Source organism: Lonchura striata, chromosome 2 (assembly GCF_050655825.1).
Source record: "Lonchura striata isolate lonStrDom1 chromosome 2, ASM5065582v1, whole genome shotgun sequence".
Taxonomy (NCBI): domain Eukaryota; kingdom Metazoa; phylum Chordata; class Aves; order Passeriformes; family Estrildidae; genus Lonchura; species Lonchura striata.
Window position 1 is genome coordinate 115,296,965 of NC_140704.1, and position 25,347 is coordinate 115,322,311.

Below are 25,347 nucleotides of genomic sequence, written 5' to 3' on the forward strand. Positions count from 1 at the left end.
GTTTGCAGAATTGATGTGGCATTTAAAGCAAATAATTACACATACAAGTAGTACTGGTACTCACAGCTATTTGTCCTGCATACGCACATGAGGGATTTACCCACTTGTAAGGTCATATTTTGCTTACATAAATGATCTTATCTTCTTGCACCCCATGCCATGTGGTATTCCAAACATTGCAGGGAACACGAAAAATGTCAGTAATATATACAAATTATTTTGGCATATGGCATACAGTATAGACCAGTTTCAGAGCATGTGGAATAGGGCAGTACGGTGATGAGAATTTTATTCAGGAATTTGCATTTATTTTGATTGTTTCACTTTTAAAGTAGCTTGTTCTTTCATAGTGAATAAAAGTTTTCTCTGAACAATTAAAGTGAGTTGGGCTAAGGAGGTGCTTCTCTAAAAGGAGCTGAGAAATAAAAAGAACCCCAAAAAGTAGCATTGGAGGATGGAAGAAAGTCAAAAAATGCTGGGCAATGTGGGACCATTTTTAAGGAGCTCTGCTGGAACTTCAACACTGCAGGAATCACTGACACTCACCCCAATGTGAGACCAGAGGGTAGGCTTGGGACCAACATGTCCTCTTCACCCTGTGGGGAAAACATAGAGAGAAAACTCTGATTCTTGGATTTCATACAGGAAAATAAATCTCAGAATGTGTTAATCTGTGGGGAGTGGGAAAAGGAGGATAGGAAAGAGAGTGGGAAAAGAAGAGGAGGAGATGAACATTCATCTTATTTATTGTGGTTGTAAAGGTGTGCCTAGGATACGTTGATGAGGGTTGGATTAGGTGGTAATTGAGTAACAATTAATTAATCAGCTAATCATTAATTCTGACCAGATAATGAGGGAGGGTAGGAGAAACTGTGTGCTTAAACAAAGGTGTTTTTAATTGGGTGCAACTATCTTAACTTAAGGGGGGTGGAGGGAGGGGGCAACTGGACATTGCCATCTTTGTCAAGAAATTCTTCAAACACCAATTTAGCTATTTTTTCATAGTGGATTGTTCCAAGATTCGGCCCTGCTTCTTTTTTGTCCCATCATCTCCTCTTAGAGGTTGTATGTGCCTTCATTGTTGAAGCTTGTGGGTTGCTGGGATTTTCCCACTTCAGAAACACATCTCTCCATGTTACTCTCTAAAGTTGATACAAACCACTGGCAAGGAGTAAGTAATTCTTAATAAGTAACTAAACCCTCTCTTGAATAAAAGGACATTTTAAGCTTATTTAGGTATGTTACAAGTGAAGGGGAGAAGTAATCCCAAGTGACGATACTCTTCTCTTATTTAAAAAGACCCCAAGAATCAAACTCTTTAACATGTAGGGGGTTTTAAGTCTTGATTGTATTATCAGAGTATTTTTACTTTCTTCATATTTTTGCTCTTTATAACTCTGCTGAAAAATCTTGATGTTACTGATGGAATGACAAAATACAGGAATTGAGGTAATTGTATTAAGGAAGTAGTAAAAAAATCCTGAAAATTCAGGTTTTCCTGCTTTAAAGACTTACAGATAGCTTCCTACTTTAAGTTAGCATAATATAATAATATTAAGGATTTCTGATGATACTTAAAACTGTCTGGTGAATGTTTTAAACAGGTTGAGGAAAATTTGCTGATAGCTTATTGGCATAGTCTTAGGTTGCCTTTATAAAAGAGAGGAAAGGTAAGAAACTGAGGGAGGATACTGCCATTTGAATACTTGAAGTAATGATTCATTTAATGCTTTAAATAAATACAGGATTTTTTAACTAGCATATGTTTATTTAGGTCTAGATTATTATTTGTGAGTTGCTTGACATTCCAAAAACCAGGGAACAAAAGACTCCTTATACATAATTTTAAAAGGTGTGGCAATCAGGTAGGATTATCTCTTTTGCCATGTCATAATATCTTGATTCTTTGTTAGGGCATTTTACCCTTTTATTGTTTCCTAGAAGAAATATAGTAAGCCACATACAAATAATCTTTCAATTTTTAAAGAATTACTTAATTTGGCTATATTTTATGTATATTAGGCAGCAGTTAACATAGTCCTAAAATTTTTAATAAACTGAAGTGGAATGCAGCATTTTATTCCTCATGAGTAAGAAACTGCAATTACTGTACCAAAGTTTTAAAATAAATATGATTAGTATTTGAAGTCACATGACTAATAATACCAGCTGATAAGTACTCCCAGTTTCACTGATAGGCAGCAGGTTAACTAGTGACCAGTCAAAGAAGTATGATACTGGAGGCTTTTCAAGAAGGATCAGTTATTTAGCATAGTTCACTTCCCAGGAAAAAGTAGTTTATTCTCCTCCTGTCGGTCTTGTTTTTCAATTATTTTGTTCTCTCCTCAAAGGCCAAGCTCTGTGACATCTTCATGCATAACTGTGGTGACACACAGTGCTGTGAAACTAATTCTGCTAAATATCTGTTGCCTGTTAATTTGGAAGGTTAAATCTTTGGCGTATTGTTTCATTGGACATCTGAAAAGCAAAATTTGCTTTATTGTTACTGACTTCTCCTTTTCTGGTGTGACACAATTAAGGTGGTACCACAAAGAGAGCTCTTCTAGATGTTTGCATGACATTTCAGAAAAACATACGCCTGAGATTTTGTTATACTGATGGTGCCCCAGGTTATTTTTGGGCTACATTGGGGAGTTTATAGGTAATGACATCAAATACTGGAATTGCTAATAAAACCTTGGCCTTACCACAGTCATGATAAAATTTTGAAAATCAACCTCATCTTTTACACTGGCTGGAAGGAGCTACCAAGTTGATCTCAAAGATTTGCCCATTTAGTGCAAACTCTTTTGACTTTGGCCTTGACAGTTAGTGAGGGATCAGGAGAGGAACACCTTTCCTAAGAAGCCATGAGCATGCATCATTATATAGATACAAGGAAGAGGAGGCAATCTTCTGTATTTTCAGTAGCTAAAAATCACAAAAAATTCATAGTGCAGCAGGGGTGGTGTGCATGCCATTGAATTTTCTCTAGAGAATGTTCGTATCTAACTTGGTCAGAGGAGGAAGAGAGCTTTGATATCCCTGGTCCATGTACAGTCAGGCCAGCATGTTCCTGCTTGTAGAGGTAGAATAAGGTTCAGCTCTCTGTACACACTGATCAAAACACATCTGATCTCGGTGTTCCTAGGTGTTCCTGTGGATTTCTCAGACTTAGATAAATGAGTTGCAGTGCCGAGAGCTAAAGCCAGCAGAAATTGCAGTGTCCACTCAGGCCTCAGACCCCTCTACAGGATGTCTTCTTTCACTGGGGTGAATAAGCAGTGTTTTATATTTGTTTAAAAATCTGAAATCTTCTACAAGCAGAACATGTTTCATATTTAGAAAGAAAATATTCAGATGTCTTCATCATTCCAAGAGTTCTTTGGAGCAAGAACATTTGAAATATTGTCTCATAAACTGAATTGCAACAAACAGCTCTCAAAGGCTACTGGAGTTCAGTGAGAGGTTTGGGAAGTGACCAATAGTTATGTATTACATCAGGTAGTGTAATAAATACCATTATCTTGTAAGTATTCTAGGTGCAAATGTATATAAATGACTATGACCTCCTTATGATGGGCTTGACTATTTGGATATCCATTTCACATATGGATAATACTATTCCAGTCTGAAAATAAATGTAGTAGGACCTTGTGAATGGTAAATGGCAGAGGGAAGATTGGTCTCTCAATAGTAAAATCCCCAAGTGCCTGTCAGAAATGAGCAAAGATACATCATTTGCTTTGATGAATTTAGATAGTTAAAGACCACCTTTAGCATTTTGTGCAGAAGTTGTTTTTATTTTTATTTTGCCTGCTACCTTTGTGAAAGGAAATATTTAATAATTTTTCCCATAAATGTTTATCCGTAGTTCTCCCAAATTAAGAATGTCTCACTCTACAAGAATGTGAACTAGAAACCAAATAAAGCTTGTAGGCTCTACAACACGGTTGTTTGTGCCAATGCTCTGGCCTATGCTTAATGATGACCCAGAGTCTGACAGTTTATATCCATTTAGTTCTTTAAAAACAGCAAACTTTTTTTTTTTTCTTCCCTCCCTTTATATCAGCAAGAAAATTTACTGGGTTTGTCACTATCTCCTTAAAAAGGTACTATTTTAGTCATTATGAAAAGAAAAATTAATTTTAATTCCTGCAAGTATGAAGTGATAAAGCAAAGGAAACAATGTTTGTGACAGTCTGATTTACCAGCTGATCTGCCTCAGTCCAAGGAAAAGAAATACTGAAGTGAATATGTTCATTTGAACATAATAATTTCTCACTCCAATGTATTTCAAGAATTGCAGATGTCACTGAAGGATCTTGAAACAATTATTTAAATAAAATTAATATACAGGTAGAATAGAAAATCACTACAGCTGACCATTAAATGGCATCCATATTTGAAGCTTTAGGTAAGTTGAATAGATTCAGTAAACTATAGAGAAGATACATGAGAAGAAATATGAGTCAGAAGTGTGGTTGGCAGTTGAACACAGATTGAAATTTGAGTTTGAAAGCCTGCACCTCACTTTTGAAGTCTGTTTTACATATTCAGTGTTAGTGAACTGATTCTGCTGGGGAAATTAGATTATGTGTTTGTATGTTTTTGTAGCATACAGTTGTAAATGCACATTGGCAAACCAGAAAGACGAAATGGACTTTAAAATATGCAAAAAAGTAAACTTTTTATTAGGGTTTCAAACATGTTTTCCATTAGACTGGCTTTCAGTGATTTTGAAGTGTTTCTGCTGGGCCTGCTAGATTAAGCTTGCATTTTTAAATTTGCCTGTTTCTTCTGCAGTTATAAAATTAAAATGCAATATTGTTTCTAATGTTACATTGTGTGCTATCATTTGTGTAAATATTTTGTGTAAAAATTATTTTTACAAGTGTTATTCTTGCAAGAATAACAATCCCCCCAATCTGTGGGGATTCAGACCAATATTTCCATCAAAACCAAGCCAAAAGACAAATGCTTCAGGCAGGAGGATTGTGATGGACCTTCAACCAGTGGCAGAAAGCCCATTTGTTTTTATGCTTCATCTTGTGCGTGACAAAGCTGTGATCTCTCATTGGGAAATCCATGCTAAATTATTCTCTCTCTAATCTGCTTTGAAATTAATCTGACTCCATGTCTATCTCCCCAGATTTCTTCACCCCAGTGAATTGTGTTTTTGCCACTACATGCCAGGGTGCCCATTCAGATGAGCATCAGTTTGTGATGCTAAGTCAGCAAATTGATGCCAAAAAAAATGCAGAATCATAAAACGGTTTGGATTGAAGGGTCCTTTAAAGGCCATCTAATCCAACCACCCTGTCTTGACCAAGGACAAATTCTACTAGATAAGGTGTTTCAGAACCCCATCCAACTACCACTTGTACGGAAAACCTGTTGCAGTGTATCACAACCCTCTTTGTAAAAAAAAAAAAAAAAAAAAAAAAAAAATTCCATATATCTGGTCTGAATCTACCCTCTTTTAATTTAAAACCATTGCCCCTTTTCTTACCACAACAAAACCAATTGTAAAATTTGTCCCCATCTTTCTTATGAGCCCTCTTTAAATGTTAAAAGGCAATAAGGTCTTCCCTAGGCTGATCAATCCCAATTGTCTCAGTAGCCTGTGTTCATAGCAGAGGTGCTCCAGCCCTCTGGCCAATTTTGTAGCCCTCCTATGGAGCTGCTCCAGCAGGTCTCATGTCTTTCCTGTGCTGGAAACTCCCCAGCTGCATGTAGTACTGCACGTAAATAACTTCATTTTTGCATCTGAAATTTGTTTGTTAAGGCAAATCAATTCCCTGGTCTGATTTATTATGTTGGTTCAACTTGGTTTTGCTATCACAGTTATGAGGGAGGAGAGGGGACAGCTTAAAACTGGAATTGGTGGTGTAGGGCAGAAAAACCTTCATCTAGCTTCTCTACTTTCTGGCATGAAACCGGTTTTTAGTTTGTGGATGCTAAATCTGTGGAATTTTGAGTTTGTGGATGCTAACCTCATTGTTGATACCACCTGGAAAATACTGATTTCAAGTCTGAAAATGCAGTATGTATACATATATGGGTTTTTTTTCTCCATGGATGTGTATATGCATCTATATTTGCATAAAGAAAAATGTTTAGTTTAAAATTTTGCTGTTCTTGTGCATCATGAAAAACACAGCATTTTATGATTTTACAGAAAAATCCTTCAGTGGACATAATTTCAAGTTGCAGATGACAAAAATGATTTTGAAATCTACAGAGCACTCAAATGCATGCCATGAGAAGTTGGATATTTTCGTATCTGAATCTGGTCATTAAAAAGTTTAGTTTGTGGGGAAGTGTAGGTGGAGATGTTAATATTTCTTTCATTACTCAACTAGAAATTTGAAAACAATGTAAAAGGTTTCCTGTGTCCTGAGATTGCCTATGTTAAATTTCAGTCTTTTAATACAACAATCTTACACACAAAGCAAGTAGAACATGGAAGTTCATTTTGTCTGTTTGTAAGCAGTGCCAGTATTCTGACCCTGAGCATTTCAAAGTCTGATTTCTGTTTTCTTCGAGCAGTTTCACTTAGATTAGTACAGCCTTAAGTCATCAGAGATAGTAGATGTTCTTTCTTTTCACATGGCATTCTTCTGTGTCTTACCCCATCCTGCAAACTGACCTCATCACAGATCATTGTAATTTGATTGGATTAAACAGAGGTGTTGGGAAGGACTTGGAAAGACAAAGGAAGAGCATTCCTTGGCTTCTCCTTTTGTCAGGGCTGTATTTCAGGAAAACTTCTAACTAAAACCTGTTGAGGTGCAAAGTTTGTGTGGAAGTTTCTTATTATACATGAAAATGCTACTGCAGTGTGAAAAATAATATTCTTGCTTTCTGGGAGCACCACTTTGTGTGCAGCTGTGATAAAATTCCAAGCTGGTTTTGTGTGTTGTGTAAATACCTGGTATTTTATTTCTGCCCAATGTAGGCTTCAGATAACTTATTTTGAAAATACTGCTGATTTAATTGTTTTTCCATTTAATGCTACTGAAATCAACCTGCAGATAAGAAAACTAGGAAGCATTTAATATCCAAAGGATGCATTCCCCCGTTATTCCATTTCACCAGCTGTGTTCTGAAATGGTGCAACCCATTCTGCAACTGCAAATACCCAAAGTTTGAACCGCTTCTTAACTCCTAAGCAGTGGTCACAGTTGGGCAATCTTTTCTGGCAGCTTTAATAAACTGAGTCAGTAGAAGAAGAGGATCATTGTGGTGATTATCATAATATAGCAGTTATAACAGTAGTTTCCATCTGTGTGTTTCTAAACCCGAATAAATAACACCTTGTGGGTGCTGTTGAAGTAGACAAATTGTCCCTGTTGTTCTTCAGGTGGCAAAAATACAGGTGATGAGGATGGTGCTTTTTCCAAGAGTGTGTCCTTCCAGGCCATCACCAGCACCATCTATCTAGTTGTTGCAGTAGTTGTTTGGAAATGATGAGTTGTTCCTATGACCTCATTTTGGAATAATTTCAGTGTTTCCCTTTGGCACCTGGTGGCTGCTTGCTTTCTTACTAAGGTTTATAAGTGCTGACACTAAAGAAGTTACCCAGAGCTCCCAAGACAAATCTGCATCCGTGCCTTGAGATTTCTGTTCCTCCGTTGTTGACTTGTGCATATGGAACAAAAAGAATTTCTGTTCACTTCCTTTTCCTACCCTGCTCACCATAATCTTTTGTAAACTGGTCTTCTTTAGCTAAAAAACAGTATTGCCTACTAAGGAACTCTGACTTCTACAAAATATTCTTGCCATTTTGTCAGTTGAATGTTGTTCACATAGCTGTATTTACAAAGTTGATTGGTCCCAGCTCCTACCACTTAATAGTAACAATTTAATAATAATTCAAAATTATAATATAAAATATACAAAGAATACACTGTTTATGTAATGGTATTAATACATTAACACAGCAGCTGTAGGATTAAAGCAAGTGTCCACATGTGAATGAAAAACTGAGGAATGCTGGGAATCTTTCACTGATACCTCATATTGAAATTTGGGTTCAGTAGGTAGGTATACAAAGGTCAGTATATGCAGTAGTGAAAAGTACATGTAGTATAGTAGACTGAGGAGATGGGAGAAATGAATGGGGAAAGAGTTATGAATTCAAATTAAACCACTGTAAGATTAAATTAAATGTGCTTTTGGTGTTTCATCCCAAATCAGATGATACCATATTTTTTTGTTCTATGAGAACATAAATTTTTGTGTGTGCTGTAGATAAATAACATTTTTGGTCAAGAAAGGAATGTTTGTGGTGAACTAAACTTCCATACAAATTGAAAACAATTCAAAATCTAGTTCTGTGTGTGAAACATTTTCTGTTTTGTGGGACTATTATTAAAAGAACCTATTAACCAGCTTAAAATGATCACTGAAATATGGTTCATCCCTATTTCAATTTTGAAATTAAAATTAGTGATGATGATACATCCCAGTTGGGTTGGGTACAAGTAGTAGTTATCTTTTCTCCAAGAAAATTCTCATGAGTGTTTCTCCCCCTTGTCACTGGAATTAAAAAAAAAAAAAAGCATGTTAAGCACTTTTGGAAACCATAGGTGCAGTGAAACACATAGCTGCAGTGAAAAACCCACACTGAAAAATCCAGATCAGAGCCTGCAGCGGCTCTTGGGAGTCAGCACTGGCTCAAGCCTAGCAGAATCCAGGTAAGAAAAGGTAATGGAGGAGGTTGGAATAAGCCCCTTTTCTTAGTGAGGTTCATGATCTTCACTGGGCTTCTCCAGTGACTTCCTTCAAATACCCAGTGGTGTCCAGGCAGGCTGCTGGTCCCATACCCAGCCCAGTACCATTGTTTCAGGTACATATAAAGGCAGAATGCAGTTTTCATTTTACCTTCTTCAGGATCAGGGCCTGAACCCCACCCTGGTAGCCCCCCAGGAGGACAGCTATAGCCATGTTCAGTCTCCAGGAATGGCACCAGCAGGCTCAACCTCATGGTTTTTCCGTAAAGGATCCACACTTTTTTGGGTTTTTTTTTCTAAGGTTAAAGATTACCTTTTTTCCCCACTAGGTTTCTACTTTTCCTAAGCTTTAACAGGCTTTTTTTAAATAGTCAGGAAGAGATATAAACTCGGAAATCTGCTTTTATTTTGTGTAAGCTCCAAAATTTAAAATTACCATGCTAGAGAGGTTTGCAGCTTTGTTACAGCTTTCCCTAGAGCTTTTCTCTGCTTAAGAGAAAAGTTTTGTGTTGTCAGGGTTTAACCCCAGATGGCAACTAAGCCCCACACAGCCACAGACTCCATCCTTCAACAGGGAGATGGTGGAGAGAATTGGAATAGTAAAAGTGAGAAAACTCAATGGTTTGAGATGAAAACACTTTAACAGATAAAGCAAAAGCTGCTCATGCAAGGAAAGGAAAACTGGGAATACATTCCCCCCCCTTCCCATTGGTGGGCAGTTGTTTAGCCATCACTTGGAAAAGTGGGCTTCATCGTGGGTAATAGTGATTTGGGAAGACAAATGCCATCATTATGAGTGTTCCCCTCTCTTTCTTAGCATGATGCTCTATAATCTGGGATATTCCTTTGGTCAGTTAGGGTCATCTATCCCCTCCCAGCTCCTTATGTACCCCCAGCCTCCTCAGTGGTGGGGTGGGGTGAGGAGCGGAAAAGGCATTGACTGTGCAAGCTCTGCTCATCAATAACTAAAACATCCCTGTGTTATCAACACTGTTTCCAGCACAAATCCAAACCACAGACCCATACCAGCTACTCTGAATAAAATTAACTTTACCCGAGCCAAACACAGCACATATGCTCAAATGTATTTCTACAGCTATTGTTAGAGAAAAAGGGGAAATAAATCTTTATGTTGCATTTCTGTCTCTCACTGTTCAGCATACTCACAGGCATACTGGATAATTATTCTTTGATGTGCTGAATAAATACATTTTGTCAAAGCCTTGAAAGTTAATGAATAGTTACTACATTAGAGGTTTGAAAAATATTTCTAGGAAAAATGGTTGGGAATTTTTCAAAGAAATTATTTTTTGTCAGATCAACTTGTAAAATAATGGAAACTTCTTATGAAAAGCTTGTACAAGCAAATGAAAAGTTGTGAAATTGCTGAAATAGTATGTTTTGAAACAATGCCATTTTCCTACTCTGAAACCACTTGTTTAGAAATTCCACTTTGGTTAGGTTTTTTTAGCTTAGTTTTTTTTAAATTGGTAAAGCAAAATGCTTAAATTAATCCAAGTGGGATTCACTTACAATGTTTTCTTGTGTTCTTGTCTTGTTGATATTTTCACACTTCTTGCAGCAGTGGAGTTTAGGAAACATGTTTTGAAAGTGGGTGATCAGAAAGCACATTTTTAAATTGTAGGCATTTTGTCTCATATTGTCAAGAATATTGTTTGGAGGCTTTGTCAATTTTGTTTTAGCATATTTCAATATTTAAATTTAGGGTCTTTTAATGCTTCACCGTAGGAGTACATGAGTTACATAGTGTCATAGTGATCCAAAACTACAGGTTTCTCACATTACCTGGCAGTGAAGAGAGAGAACACCATGGACAGCGTGTCCCATGACAACAGGCAATGCATGAAAATATGGCCTATATTTATTTAAATTTTGTCATTTTCATATGCTGGTGGCTCTGTGTGTCCTATGCCCATGTCCAGTAGGAAGGAACCCCCTTAAAGCAATGTCCAGAGCTCCCTCTGATAGTTCCTGGATGCTTTGCTCTGGGGATGAGGATGAAGCCAGGCTGGAGGAGCAGCCTCAAGCTGATTTGACACCCTTCTGCACAAAGAGATGCTATTCAAGTGAAGAGCCTGGAAGGGATAAATGCAACCGCTAAGTTGCTGACAGTACTCAGAAAATACAAATACCAGCCCTTATTGCCTGTGGTTTAGAAGGGTAAGCAGCAGCGATTGCTGATTAAGATGCGACACCAAAGCTTTGATCTGCTTTTGTGACACTGATGCTCCAGTGAGGGTCAGGGCGTGTACCCTGATCTCAGGTGCTCTGCGGGCACCCCTGTCCTAATGTTTCTTCCGTGCAGTACCCTGAAGACTTAATTAGAGGAGGAATGTGTGACAGGAAAAAGAGGACAAGACAGCGAATGTGACAATTCAGAACAGTATCAACAGGAAACCGCATGTTTTAAAGACAAAAGTTATCTTGTTATCTTGGCTGTGGTGTTGTATCTCCTGCTGGCCTGCAATGGGTGACAGCGCAGGAAAATCCAAATGTTTAGCAGTGTCTGTCCCTTCAAGTCTGTGCTGAATCACATCAGAGGCTGTAACACCACCAGCATAGTGGTAGGTGAACAATATGTTATTGTTAATAGTCTTTTGCATAAGACACAAACCCAGAATCTTAACCACAGAATATTAAATCACCTCTTTTGGCATGGATAGGTTTACTAAGGGCCCTAATCCAGTTCTAATTTATGTTATTATCTTTTGTGTCTCTAAACACTTCCTGTAGTTTTTATTAGATTCGGTTCTGTTCTGTTTTTTTCCTTGGAATATAGATGATAACAAACGATGCTGATATTTGAACAGGTTCTTATTTTCAGGACTGGTTTTTTTTTTTTGCAGTGGGAAGTGAAAAAAAGTAATCAAATCCACCATGCATGTAGTTTCTCAGTATTTGATCAGGGTGATTATATCAAATCCAGTGTAATTACTGATTATGCCATTACAATTAAATAGTATTCCACATGCATGAGATATAAAATACAGACTGTCATCTGTACAAGGTGATTGAGATTAAGATGCTCTAGCAGAGACTTTTTATTTTAGGATACTTTCCACTAGCCCACATAATACTTGAAATCTTGTACCTCTGAAGATAGCCAAAGTGCTGAAAGAAGTGAGAGGTACCAGTTTTAAAATTACTCAATTAAATGCCATCAAAAACAATTTAAAAAACCCAAAAAACCAATAAACAAACCAAACAGACAAACAAAAGAGAGCAGATGGCAAATTTAAGATATTTTTTTTACATACTGTGTGCTGTATTCCACGCTCTGATCCTGCTAAAAATAATTCCTTGAAATTACAATAAAATTTACATGTGGTGCCTATAAAATTGCTTCAGTGTTTGATCCTTGACATGGTGTTCAGTTTAGATGGTTTAAAAGAGAAGCATGGAGTTTGTATGAATGATTGAATGAAATCAAGATGAAGGAATGTAACTGCTGCTGCCCAGATATTTTCTCTGCCTGCTATACAGCGTGAAATAAATCTCATTGAAATAAATGGAAATATGTTAATTTAGATAATGGCCCAAAGCTACTGCTTATGTAAAAGAAAATTATAAAGCTTTGCTTGACCTGTGACTGAAAATAGGATTTCTTGTTTTGCAAAGTTCAACTAAAAGCTTAAAATGGCAAATAAACTTTATTTTTCATTTTCAAATTGGAAGAACTGCTGCCATCTGCACCTCTCTTTCAGCAGGGCTTGTTGTGTCCATAATTTCTTATGTAAAAAAATCCCAGTGTATCTGGGGAAAGTGCTCCTTCAGTAATACTTGTAGGTCATCCATGGGATAATATTAGTGTTACCACAGACTGGAAATTCCCTCCCCACCTCAAAACCCTAACTAAAAGAGACCTGAGGAACAGCAAGGTGTAAGAAAGAAAGTTGAAAAGAGGTGATACCAGACAACATTTCCTCCTCATCTTTGTCTCTTTCACCTTCCACATTTTTTCCTGCTGTTGTGTCATCTCCTAACGATCTGCAGTTGATTCACCTCTCATGCACATTCCTTTTGGATGATCCATTCCCTCCTGAAGGAACCAGGAACCATGTGATGGTGGTCAACCACCACTGGGTCAAACACGAGGGTCTTTTTTGTATGTGGATTACAACTGCACCCTAAATCATTTAGGTTTATTGCTTTCTTCTCCTACATGCAAGAGTTTCCCAAAAAGTAGATACAGTAGGACCACCACATTCTTCTCTGGCTTCCCGAGAGAGAGGTTTTAGCAAAGTCTCTTGCCTCTTCCCTGCAGTCCTGCAGGCAGTACCCACCCTGCTCAGAGCTGCAGCACCTTGGTGCAAGCTGGATCCTTCATAGATAGGGCTGTGGTCTGTCCATCGATTTGGGGACAAATTTGGCAGGTCAAAACCACCATCATGAGGGGGTGCATCAACCATGCCTTTCTTGTGCAGCACTGGGAGGGTGGGGGTTAAATGACAGCGTGCACCTGGAGCAAGATGAAGTGATCAGCAGCAGTCCTGTCCTCCCAACACTGGCTCTTCCAGTCTTGCCTGGAGCCATGGTGGGCTGGGTGGTGGATTGAGGGAATAGTCCTGAGGCTGCTCCTCTGGGCTTCTGGCCCCAGTCATTGACAGCTGCTTCCCCAGCTTGCCTCTCTTCTGCAAAGGGAAATAGCTCTGCTTTTTCCTGCTCTGTCACATTACAGTTCACCCGAGTAAATGCAGCAACTGCTGCAAAACATTTAAAACTAAATGCAAACTAAATTAAGAACTCAAGGGAAAAGAAAAAAAAAACAAACAGAAAAAATATAAAAATTCTGCATGTAAAATATTTTTTTCAAAAATATGAAAATCTGACTTTCACTCACGTGAATTTACATTTTTTCACTTCATGACATCATTTGCACAGAAAACACAGGATCTCAGAGCTTGCAAAATGAGTTAAAATAGAGAAATATTTTTCTTCTCTTACAGTTTTTCAATTTTTTTTAAATTATAAATAGCTAAATCAACAAACTTTACTGACCAAGGATGTTAAGCACACTTTCATTGTTGACTTTCAGAACTATTTAAAATCCTGAGTGCTAAAAATTAAAATTCCCTCTGGGAAATCTTGTAGCTTTCAGTGGACTGCGTTGAAGTCCCCAATAAGAAGTAGTTAATAGGTAGACTGTGGTGACTCGGGCAAAACAACATAATCAATTCCAGCTGCTTTTCTGATTAATCACCCTTATTATTGGAAGACAGGGACGCCATGAATTTGCACAGTAAGCATAAATTTTGAAAAGGAGGACAACAGTTTGTTACCTTAGTTGCAGTCAATTAGTCTGATTCCTCTTTTTTCACCTCTCAGAGAAAACCTGGGACCAGCCACCCCCCTGCTCAGTAGCTGATCTCTACTCCCCAGGCACCCTGTGCTCCAGTGGCAAGAACAACAAATACCCTGGGTTTTTTTTTTGGTTTACCAGTTTTGCTTGTTCTTTTCAGAAATGGAATAGTTAAAAGGGATGAATAGAACATTCTGTTTGGGACTTCAGTTTTCCAAAATAAAATATGTAAGTGAGGGAAAGGTTTCATTCAGTTTTGGCATCACTTTGTTAAGACAGTTTAAGCCAAGAAAGATTGTTATTCCAGAGTGTTTGCTGATAGTAGAAAGTTTACATATCAAACTGCTTTTTTTTTTTTTTCTAGGGGAAAGAAAAAATCTGTATGAATTTAAGGGACTGATCTCTTATTTGCTTTGCAGAAGAGATTGTTCTGTTAACAACTCATCAAGAAAGAAAAAAAAAAGATAAACAGGATTAACTGTTTACTTTAAGTGAGCTGAAGTCGGGTTGTTTTTCCGAAGAAGAACACAATGTACTGTTGTATCTGGTTTCCAGAGTGGTGTTTATCATAATTCCTCCTGCAGTGGTTGGTAGAGTGCTGGGAAGGCTCTCCGCCCACTCGCAGCTCGCTCCCTTTCCCTCTCCCATTGAGGCCTCCGGCCAGGACTGCGAGATGGAGAGGGCTGTCCTGTGTGATCTTTACTGCCTGACATGAGCTGACATTGACCGAGAATAAAATAACAGGGGCTGTTTCCTAGAACTCTCAGTGGACTGCTGAGAACTGCTACCATAACTCCTGTAAACACACGGCGCGCACACACAAACACGCTCCCTCTCCCTCATTTAGAAACACACCTAGGACAGGCAGCCACTAACACGGGGTAGAGGAAAACAGCATGAGTGAAAAACACAACCGGCAGGCCCTGCTAGAAGGCAGAAAATTGCCTTTCTGTTGGGTAGGGAGCCCTGGCAAGACTGCACTTCTGCTTTTCTTCTTGGCTCTTTGCTCTGCCCTTGATTTTTGATGAATGTTAAGCTTTTCTGCTAGTCCAGTGGGATGATGTGGCACTGACACAGCAGAGTGTCGTGTTTAATACAGCCACAGCTGTGTAAGAAATCCTGCAGGGTTGCTATATTTCATTTACCTTTCATATGCCGTAGGAAATGCATGAGCAGTGTTATACTACCAAGAATGCGATTTTGGATCATCTGTGCCTGCTAAAATGGGCAAGGGTTTTTTTAATACTCACTGCATGTAGATATTTTGTTTTTAAAATAAAATCTTCCAGGATCCCATTCATGGTTCTCTGTGGTTCAGAAGTAAATCTGGTGAACCCACAAACAATACAGTCTTGGAAGATAAGGGACCCCAGCACTGCTGCTGCTGTGTTCTTGCTTCATTCCAGATGCTGTAAAGCCCTCACTGTGGGCTCTGCAGGGCAAGTGGAGAGTTCTCCGAGTCTCATAGTGTGAAAGAAGTGAGTTGATACTGCAAGCAAACCCTTCCTCTCTAGGTATACACATACATATATATAGCCTCCTCCCCTAACTCAAATGGCATCTAGAACACATAATAGGCTTTGTGGACCAGCCCTCCCAGATACAATCATGTTATTCAGCTATTGCTTTCAGATCACCCTTTGAAGACAGGACTTTTATTCTGACTTTTACGTATAAGGAACTGAGGCGTGGAGGAAACATAGCCAAGCAAAGATGATGTGAAACACTGCCAGAACCAGCAACGGAATGCTGATTTTCTTGGAAAGGAGGGTGCTGAGCACCTTGCAAGAAAAGATCTTTTTGGCAGCACCCCACCAACTATTGGAATTCTTGGATGCCAAAACAATAATTACAAAGTCTTGAGATTAAAAAAATAAACAAAGAACCCCTCCTCAGATTCACAGATAAGTACTTGAAATGACTGGGTGGTAATTACTTGTTATATTTGGAACATAATCTTTCTATTGGACATCATCCATAAGAAAGATTTGCAGTTTTCAACTGAGCCTGTGAGTTTTTTAAATCTACATTTTTACTCTTGATTAGTAAATTGTGACATGCAGGAAAATAATATTCTCTCTGAATTGTATACTGAAATAACCAAGGGGCTGTGATGGGATTCCATGCTGAAGTAATGGTACACTGAAGAACCTGAGGAGGGTGTGCATCATTATTTTTCTTACCAACTACAATTAACAGCACAGTGGGTGAAACACAGTGGGGTGACCTGATGTGCTTGCTTTTTTGTTACCATTCAAAATTAGTTTTATTTGCATAACAAGCTGTATGGAATGGATCTTAGCAGAAGGACTGTAAATTATGTCCATGAGACATTGAGATGCTGGGGGGTCTAGAGGGAGGAAGGCCTTACTGCTCCATTCTGGCTTAGCCTTTATACAAACTTCGAGGCAATACTTGAGAAGTTATTTTTCCTTAACTCTCTAGGTCTTCCAAACCAGCTATCACTATAAAAATTTACTTACATGGCATCATTACTTTGGATCTAAACTATTAATGTAGAACAACTTTAGTATTCATTTTTGAATCTGACATAAGCAAAGCTATCTATGATACTGAAAATATTTTTCAAATGCAACTCTGTAACTCTTTGAAATTACAGCTTAGGCTCTATATCGTGTTTGAATGAATGTCAGGAATGTGTTTTTATGGTTTTAAATGTTTTGTTTACTTTTGAGAGAAATTCCATGTACAAATAAAACACACACATCAGCAGTTTCATTCAAAAGTGCACTTAGAGACAGTGTCAGATGGAGAGTTTAAAAAGTTCACATGGTGTCACGTGAAAACTTCGTATAAGAAATGGTTTCTGCAGAAAAAAATTGTCACATGTGAAGCTGTATTTGTCATGGCAGGCACAAAAAGCTGGCTTTCATGCTACACCAATTCCTGACAAGTTGCATGTAGCTCCCACCAGGCAGGTGGTGTTCCATGTTTTGAGTGGGAACATTTGCAGTGCTGTGCAGCCCTGTTCTCTACGAGCACATTCTGCATTAAAAAGGTAGCTCTGCTGACACGCTTGGCTCATACAGGTCTCTTCCTACGCACAAAAGCTGTTTCCCACAGAAGTGCTGCTTCTTCAGGCCACAGGCAGAAAATAGTAGGTGGAAGGATTAACATGAATGAAGAAATGGAAAAAGCAATCAGCAGTCAGGGAATCAGGAAAGACCATGTGGAAGTGGAATTTGATTTTCCAGTTTTGTTGAACTATGTGATGATTCAAGGAAGTGAATAAAAATAAGCAACAGTTAATCTTACAACTTATATTCTCACTCCATTTTTTAACATATGTATAAAAATTGTAATGAAAAGCAAGAAAAATCCAAAGTGGAGGACTTGGTGTAGTTAATGTAGTGAGTATTTGCAAGTGTGTTATAGAAATCCTCTGTTAGGAGGTGTCTGCAAAAATAAGTTTCCTTTCCTGAGACCAGAGAGGCCTCTGCAAAATATTTTCTATTTGAGATGCTGAGATAAGACTAGGTAATTTCCCTGGTGATACTCCAATCACATGTGCGGTTTCCACCAACACTTCTGCCAGGTCCAGCACTCCAGAACTGCCTTTTTCTTTCTTTCTTTCCTTCTGGGCCCTTCCATAGTTGCCAAATAAAAACATACATGATCATAAACTGTACATTTCAGTAGTTTTAATCCTCCAGTTTTCAAAGCAAAGTATTGCTAACTTGTTCATGTCCATGCTTCAAACCATAGCATTAGGCTGAATGCTAGAATGTCTGTACTTGGACTGGGATTCTTCCAGCTTGACATCCCCCTTTTAAACTGGAAATGATGGTGCTTGTGTTTTCCTCTGTAACTTTGTATCTCTGCAACTTTTGCAGAGAAAGAGATAGTCACCTTCATCTTTAATCTGTATTTGTAGCATTCAATCCATAGTTGTGTTCTGTAGAGCTTCACTCACTTTTTATTAACAGTCAATGGTATGGATGTTAAGCAGAAAATTCTAAATATTTTGTCTCTCCAAAGAAGGCTGCAGTAGGTACATTTTTTTCAAAAGGGAGCATGAAGGGAGTTGTTATATGCTTTTAATAGAGAAATCCTAGTGTTAAATTAGTGTTAAATTATATAATATATATAATTGTATTAAATTAAATTGAAGTAATGTAATATATATATATATATATATGTATAAAATTGTGTTAAATTGAGAAATGCTAGTGCTAAAATGGGGAAGATGGACAGTTGTCCCTGTGCTCCAAGTTTGATTTTTCAGTTGGGTATGGTGAATGCAAGGAGTTCATAAGGTAGGGATAAATTAAAGCCAGGTAGGGTGGTGTCCTGCAGGTTACAATTTGAATCTGAGCCATATTAGCAGGATTTAATCAGCTCCACCTTGAGACTTGACCAGACAAGTTGCTGGATTGGAGTTGTGTAGGTAGTGTTGTGCCTCTGGTGATGAAGGGAGAGGGGTTTTGTTTGTGTGTGTTTATGTACTGTGCTTTATGCCTCTGCTAGGACCGCACCTCACAGAGATAAGAAGTCCTTCTGACAAACAAAGCAGCAGCAGCTGTCTCATGGATGGTTAAGATAAAGAATGAGCAAGTATCAGACCTAATACAAGTCAATTTGTTTTCAGGCATTTTCCCAGTCCCCCCTTTCACTCCCTTCCAAAGAAAGAACAGCTAAGGGGGTCTGTGCAGAGTGCTGCGAAGGTGGTGGTGTTTGCCTGGCTGTCCTGCTCCTCATGCTGTACTGCTCAGCTCAGCTGTCATGGAGAAGAGCTGCCCTGGGCCACACAATTGTCCTCCTTCCCAAGGCTAAAACAATTACTTGTTGGTTAAGATCTGCTCATGACAAATTTCTGCTGTTTGTTTTCCTGAGACTCAGTAAAGGCAATGTCTGTGTAATCAGTCCACTCTGGCCTCCCTGTGCTCTCATCTCCTCTCCTTTCCAGGCAGATCTTCCTTTCCTTATTCTTTTCCCCCAGCTGCTGAGGAGGATGGAGTTGGAGAAGGAAGGAGAATGGAGAAGGTTTTCATCGCCCTTACCTCTCCAGGAAGTCAGCTGCTTGATAGGAGCAGTATAGAGAGAGATTTTTCATGCATAAAAACATATTAGTAAAAGGAGGGCTTACCCTTTACCCATGAAGAGTGACTAACTGGGAGAAGGGCATGGCATTAATCCTGTAATCCTCTTCAGATTTCTACTGGGAGACATTTTGTCCTAAAGATCAACACAGTCATAGAAATAATGCAGAGCAATCAGTCTCATCTTCCTCCAGCCCCCATCCTTGCTTCTGGCTATTAGCAAATTAACAAAATCTTCCCAAGCTTTTGCATGAGACTTACTGTGTCATTACATTAAAAAAAAAAAAAAAGCTAAACTCTGCCTTACTTCTTATCATTCCCTATCTTCTCCCCCTTTGCTATTACCAATGTGTCATACTTCACCTTTTCCTTAGTCTGCATCTCCTACATTTGTTCCTTTACTGCCTTTCCTGCTACCCCTCTCTCCAGGAGTAAGTTCTCTCCTATTTTACATGAGACATTTCAGTTTCCAAACCCTTATTTTAAGTTAAGGGTCTTACACAGGGTTACATCCTGTTGTCCCAAAAATAAAGATAGCACCTATTTCCTCCTTGCATAAGCACCACTGATTAAATTGGAGATGTTGCCTGTCTTTTTTAACATTTCAGTACTATTCATGCTGAGAAGGCATTGGTAAAGGTATGCTTAACCTTATTAACTGATACAAATCTAAATTTTATGAAAAAAGGTATTTCCTAGTGCACAAAACATAAATGCTGAATTCCTGGGGAGCCTATACTCATTTTGCCTTTGCAGTTTGTCTCATAATTTTAATGTGAGTTTTCATTGTGGTAGTAAGGTTCTAAGCAGGAGAAAAAGTAATGGGACAAGCTGTTGTCTTTAATCACAGTTAGAATGCCTGCTAAAAATTAATTTGTGAGAACATTTGCTGTAACATGAGAACAACTCTGCAACATGAAAAAATAATCCAGATGCACTGTTCCTGTAATAAAGTGAAATCAAGGGAAAAAAGAGTACTGGTAAAGAAGTTAAGGTCATTTATCAATAGGCTCTGAATGCAGCTGAACTACTGTCAGTGATGCTGACAGCATGTACAAAATCCAAAAGAACAGAACCAGTTCAAAAGAACAGGAGGGTAGTTCTCCAAGTGCAGTGCTAAGTCTGTTGTGGGATACTTCTGATTTCATGGTAGTCGTTAAATGGGAAAATCAGTTGTCCCTCAAACACCTATAGCATTTCAAGGTTTTGCCGTCATTCACTGATACTGTTTTAAAGTCGTGGTGAAGCAGGGAGAATGTGTTCATGAACTTCTATTCATGGTATTGATCTGGGATATTGCTCTCTTAGTCTGCAATTGGGTGTCTGAAGGATTATTAATGAAATTCTGACTTCCAAGTGAGTGAATACAGACATTTCATTTAAAATACATGTTGCTGAGAAACTGTGACTACCTTCTGGATACTGTTATGAGCAAGTATAGTAAATAGAGCGTCTGCTCTTTTGTACAAACGTGACAGCGCAAAGGCATTTGGAATCTGCTGCTCTGTGTTCCTTCCTGATGCCAATATGTATTCCCAGTGTGTGTGAATGTATTCCTTGTGTGAATGGGAACATTACTGATAGAAGCCTCCAAAGCCTCCCTCCAGTTCTTCTCTGCATTGAGCATGGTCATAAGATGACCATTCTCCTATCATGTGGCCTGAGATCTCTGTATGTGCTGCATACAGTGGACAGCTGGAGTGGGAGCTTCAAGGAAAATACATCCTTGCCTTGGACACAGTACTTGGGAGCAGTACTCCATGCAAGTAGGAGTTTACTTTTACAGAGTTGATTTTCAAGAAACTCAGATTATGCTGCTGATGATGCTGATTTGGCTACAGTATTTTTTGTCCAGATCAGTTTCCTGTGCTAGCCATTTATGTGCCACCACAAAGGAATGGAAATCTGTGGCCAGGGATTCCCATGTCTGACAGAAACCATCTCTTTGCTTGACTTAAAAGGGCTTGGAAAATGCTCTTTTACTGACTGATGTCTTCAGCACCAACCAAGCTAGTTTTATTTGGGCAATTAACATGTCCCAGAGGACTTAATATGACCCTGGTGCCAGCTAGTCTGAGACTTACTTGTGTTCAGTTATGTCTCACTAAAGATATGAGAAAATCCAGTGATCAGTTAAGAGACTGCTGAACTGATCTCATCTGAGACACTAACTCAGTTGGCCCTTCTTGGTCCAAGATACAGAGGCCTAATTTTTCACAATTAACAGTCAACATTTTGTTAACATAGGCAAAACTGTTTGATTTGTTTTTCCAGTTCCCTTCTATTTGATTTTCAGAAATGGTCAGAGAATATGAACTCTGGTTCTTCAAACAATATCACAGGGAGTTTCAGTCAAATCAGTTAAAACTCAGGGGACTTCTTAAATTAATTCGAAGTCCTAACATGGAAAGCAGCAGGTAAACCTAGTTCTAGTTTGTTTTGGGTTTTTCCTGATGATGACTTGGTTTGTACAGGACCTTTGTAGCTAGAGGTATGGGGAAAATACAGGAATCTTTGTTTCTACCCAGTTCTATCCCTCCCTGCTCCTTACAACCAGCATTTGAAAAAAAATGAAGACTCTTAGCTGGTGCTTGCACAATTGCTGATGTCAGAAAGCCTTTGGGATTGTATCTTATATCAAATTCAGCCTTCTTGAGGGTCTAAGCCAAAGTTAGACACTTCGTAATAAACAAGGAAAGTGTGATTAGTCCTCTTCCATGTACCTACTTTTCAATGTGTAGAAAATACATTGATTTCTTCAGTGTAGGAGCTCATTTAGTTTGAAATGTATTTTATGAAGATATAATGTCTGCTGTTGAATGCTTTCAGGATTCATGTACATTATAAGATGTGTTCCAAAAGCAGTTTGAGTTGGCTTGCTGGGAACAATGGTGCCACTCTGGGGAGGGTGGTTTTGGCATGTACCTTTGAAATGAACAGAATTCTGCTGCCTGGTTCACACCTGACTTATTTGGAAAGTAAGATGTGTGTGCTACCCTCAAAGGTAATTTTTGTTTCCCTTTGAAAAATTTCCATGCTTAACTGTCTCTTTCTGAGGCAATTAAAACCAGTCTTGTAGACAGGGGCCTCCTTCCTCCAGCCCTGCATGATTCATGCTATCGTGGCTGCTAATCTCAGGTGCAGAATCTTGTGAAATGTACTTTTGACTATCTAAATGTATGACATCCAGTGATTTTGCCTTATCTGTTATGACAGTACTATCTTCTCAGAATGCCATCAAGTTGGTTAAGCAATACTTCCCAGCCCTACAGCCCCTACTTCCATAGATTTTAATCAAATTGTTTGTTTAGCAGGTTCTTTAATTATCTTCCTAAAATAGTTCCTCTGTGCTTCATACCCAACTCTGAATATACCAATCTCCAGTTCTATGTTGTTTTGTTTAGTTTTGTTCTTCTTTAAAAGAAAATTGATGTTTCACTGTTTTTTTGCATCCTGAAGACTCTTTTTTAAAAAAAGAGTGTGGGAAAATGTAATGCCTGGTTTCTTGGTGATTATTACTTGTGAAATATGTTGCTTTGCTTACTTCTAAGCAGAATTTGTATATTTATAAACACACACATATTTATGTTTCTATTGTTGTTCTGTCTTTATTGTAGAGTTCACCTCAAATAAGGCAAAAACTTAACTTTCTTCGGTTTTAAGTACACAAGCCACATAGTGCATAGCAGTTAATTAATCTAATCCCCAGTGCAAGCCTTGTACTCTTTGTTTCAGTCATGCTTCTCTACCTCATGGCCTTGTTATGTCCTGAATATGTGCATGAGAAAACCTTTAATGATGTTGGGTTTGTTTATTGATACATTACTTGATAGGAATTCTGCAGATGCTGCAGAGGATAAGCCCTGTCCTGAAGTTTGTAATATCATTTTCAGAACTTTGCTCACTGGTTTGTTATGAACAGATGCCAGTGAGTAATGGAGGAATGTTTTGCAGGCTATGCCTCCTTGTCCAGGATGCCTATGGCATGTTCAGTGAAGTGCAGCTGCAGTCCCTGAGTTCCACAGATGACATTGAGCAGTACTGCAGGAGATGGGAAGGAAAATCTTGCTGCTTAGCTGGAATGAAGATTTTGCAGAGAACTACAAGAGGAAGGTGAGAAAAATTAATGGAAGAACATATTGCTGTGGCAGGCAAAGATGGTCTGCCTTTTTATTTTTTTCTGTGACCAACATTCTTTGGAACAGATTGAACCTTGCTTTGTTCAATCAAATGTCTTCATTGCCACTTTTGAGGCATCCAGCTGTGCTTGAGCCAACTGTTCTCCAAAATGAGCATAAATAACATAATGCACAAATATACACTTAGCAGAGTAAGGAATTACTGTGTGCAATACTCCATAAAATATGAGTGTTTTCTTCCTGTTCAGTAGATTTAGAGACTTAAAAACATTAGTTCACCTCCCATTCACTGCAGAACTTTTTACTGCACTAAGTTTTTCTACAGTGCTGCCCAATATGGCATGAAGTTTCAAGCAGACTTTCCTTTAGTTTATTAGAACTTAATTCTGTTAAATCTATATGGTTTTAGAACTACAGTTTAAGTTTCTTAAAGCAAAAAAAAAAATCTTGCAAATCTTAAAGCCATTCATATTTTGGCATAAGTATGTCAATAGCTTTATAGAAAAATTCCCCCAGGTAAGTAACAAATTGACTTATGGTACATCTCAGGTTTTGTTTAATCTATGATTCCTCTTACGTTCTTCGAATAAAATATATTTAGTCACCAAAAAAAATTAAATAGATTGATTATTTTACAGAGTATCTTTTTAAGGAGAGTGATACAATGTTCTCATGGGGACCTATATAAATATAATTAGACTGGTTCAGTTCTCAACATAATTTATTCGTACAAGCATCCAATCTAGATAAGCCTTTGCTATTAGAATGGCTATGGTATTTGTGCTGACACTTTTTTTCCTGTTGAAAAATGCTGTTTCATCAAAACCAGAATGTTTCATGGAAACATTATCTATTTTGGAGACAGCTTTGTTGGGAAGATTTTTTTCAGGTCCAGAGGGAGTGAATATTCTTTCTCTTATTCTCATTTCATGAAAACTTTGAGAAGGTCTCATTTTTGTTTCATATTGGAACAAAAACAAATTTCAAAGCTTTGAAATGTTCAGCAAAATGGAATTGTTGTTTTCCAGCCAGCCCTATTCAGTATGTTTTTCTTTTTATGTACTTGCAGTGTTAATTTTCAGAGCCTTTGGATTTCAAGCCTACTTGCATTTTTATGGATCTTTAATAACAAACACGTCTTCTTATTTAATTATTTTGTTGGCTTTTTTTTTTCAAGTTACATTTTTTCCAAACAAATTAAATAATGGCTTTGGAATTCTGGATACAAATGAAGTTTTACAACTGGCTGCTGGTGCTTCCAGTACTCTGCCTAACTAATAAGAGACAGACTTTTTCTAATGTAAATTCTGTTTCAAAGCAGCAGTAACTTACTTCTGGCTATTCTGAGGACGCTCAGAAGACACACTGCTGAAAATGCTGGTGGCTCAGCTGGAGCTGTGCTGGTGGTAACCCTGCTAGGAAACATTAAAAGAAAAGGGTATAGTGTAGCTTCGGGGACAGTGCAGTGGTTAAAACGTGATTTCATTGTACAAGATGGGTGGGTGAGGGAATTGTTCAGGGATTTATTTTTTCTTAATTGTTTAAGCTTACATTCTGCTTTATAACTTTTTATTACTTTTAAGTGTTTGGGACGCATTCTAGGTGTGATGGAAACCACAGTAAAGCCATAGCTGAAATGAATACAAGGGAGTACTTACTCTCAGAGAGCATAATTAAGCTGTAGAGCTCATTGCCACTGGATAAATGGATTTCCAGAGCCATTTGTGTATCCAAGCACATGATGGGTTATGCCTGTGAGTGCCCAACCTTGGCTTGCAGCACATGAGTGAGTAAGAACTATGTGGTCTGCCCTGCAAGAAAGACTGCTGCCTATTTTTTTTTTTTTAAGAACACCAATTACTTTTTGGAAGGAGATTGCTTTGAAACTGTTTGTTTCCTGGAGTCTGAGAGTGGCTTTTAAAGTGAATAAAAGGGAAGAAAATGTAGGAAATACAAGGGGAAAGTAATGACATTTTTTGTGTGTGCCTTTGAAGCACATGATCTGGAGAAAGCCAGGAACGTCTAATAAGATCCCATATGTTCATGTTGTCCCACAGTCACATGGATTGTAATCAGAGACAGAGTGCTTC

General features: G+C 38.2%; 1 protein-coding gene and 1 long non-coding RNA gene across 8 annotated transcripts in view; one reads left to right on the forward strand and one right to left on the reverse strand.

The window, feature by feature from the left end:
* Positions 1-21,031, reverse strand: part of LOC146768384 (uncharacterized) — a 28,005-nt gene extending 6,974 nt beyond the window's left edge. Inside the window, exon 1 of the long non-coding RNA XR_014953414.1 lies at positions 547-21,031. This is a non-coding gene — a long non-coding RNA (uncharacterized LOC146768384). The remainder of the gene's footprint in view (positions 1-546) is intronic.
* SPIDR (scaffold protein involved in DNA repair) overlaps positions 1-25,347 on the forward strand; it is a 194,030-nt gene that overhangs the window by 144,134 nt on the left and 24,549 nt on the right. For 5 of the 7 annotated variants that reach the window (XR_014953404.1, XR_014953403.1, XM_031504029.3 and 2 more), the window contains one exon: positions 23,073-23,231. The exons of the other annotated variants lie outside the window; for them this stretch is intronic. Coding sequence is in view for 3 of the 5 variants with exons in the window: in XM_031504029.3 (XP_031359889.3) it covers positions 23,073-23,231 (159 nt within the window). In the remaining 2 variants the exon portion in view is untranslated. The remainder of the gene's footprint in view (positions 1-23,072; positions 23,232-25,347) is intronic. 7 annotated transcript variants of the gene reach the window in all.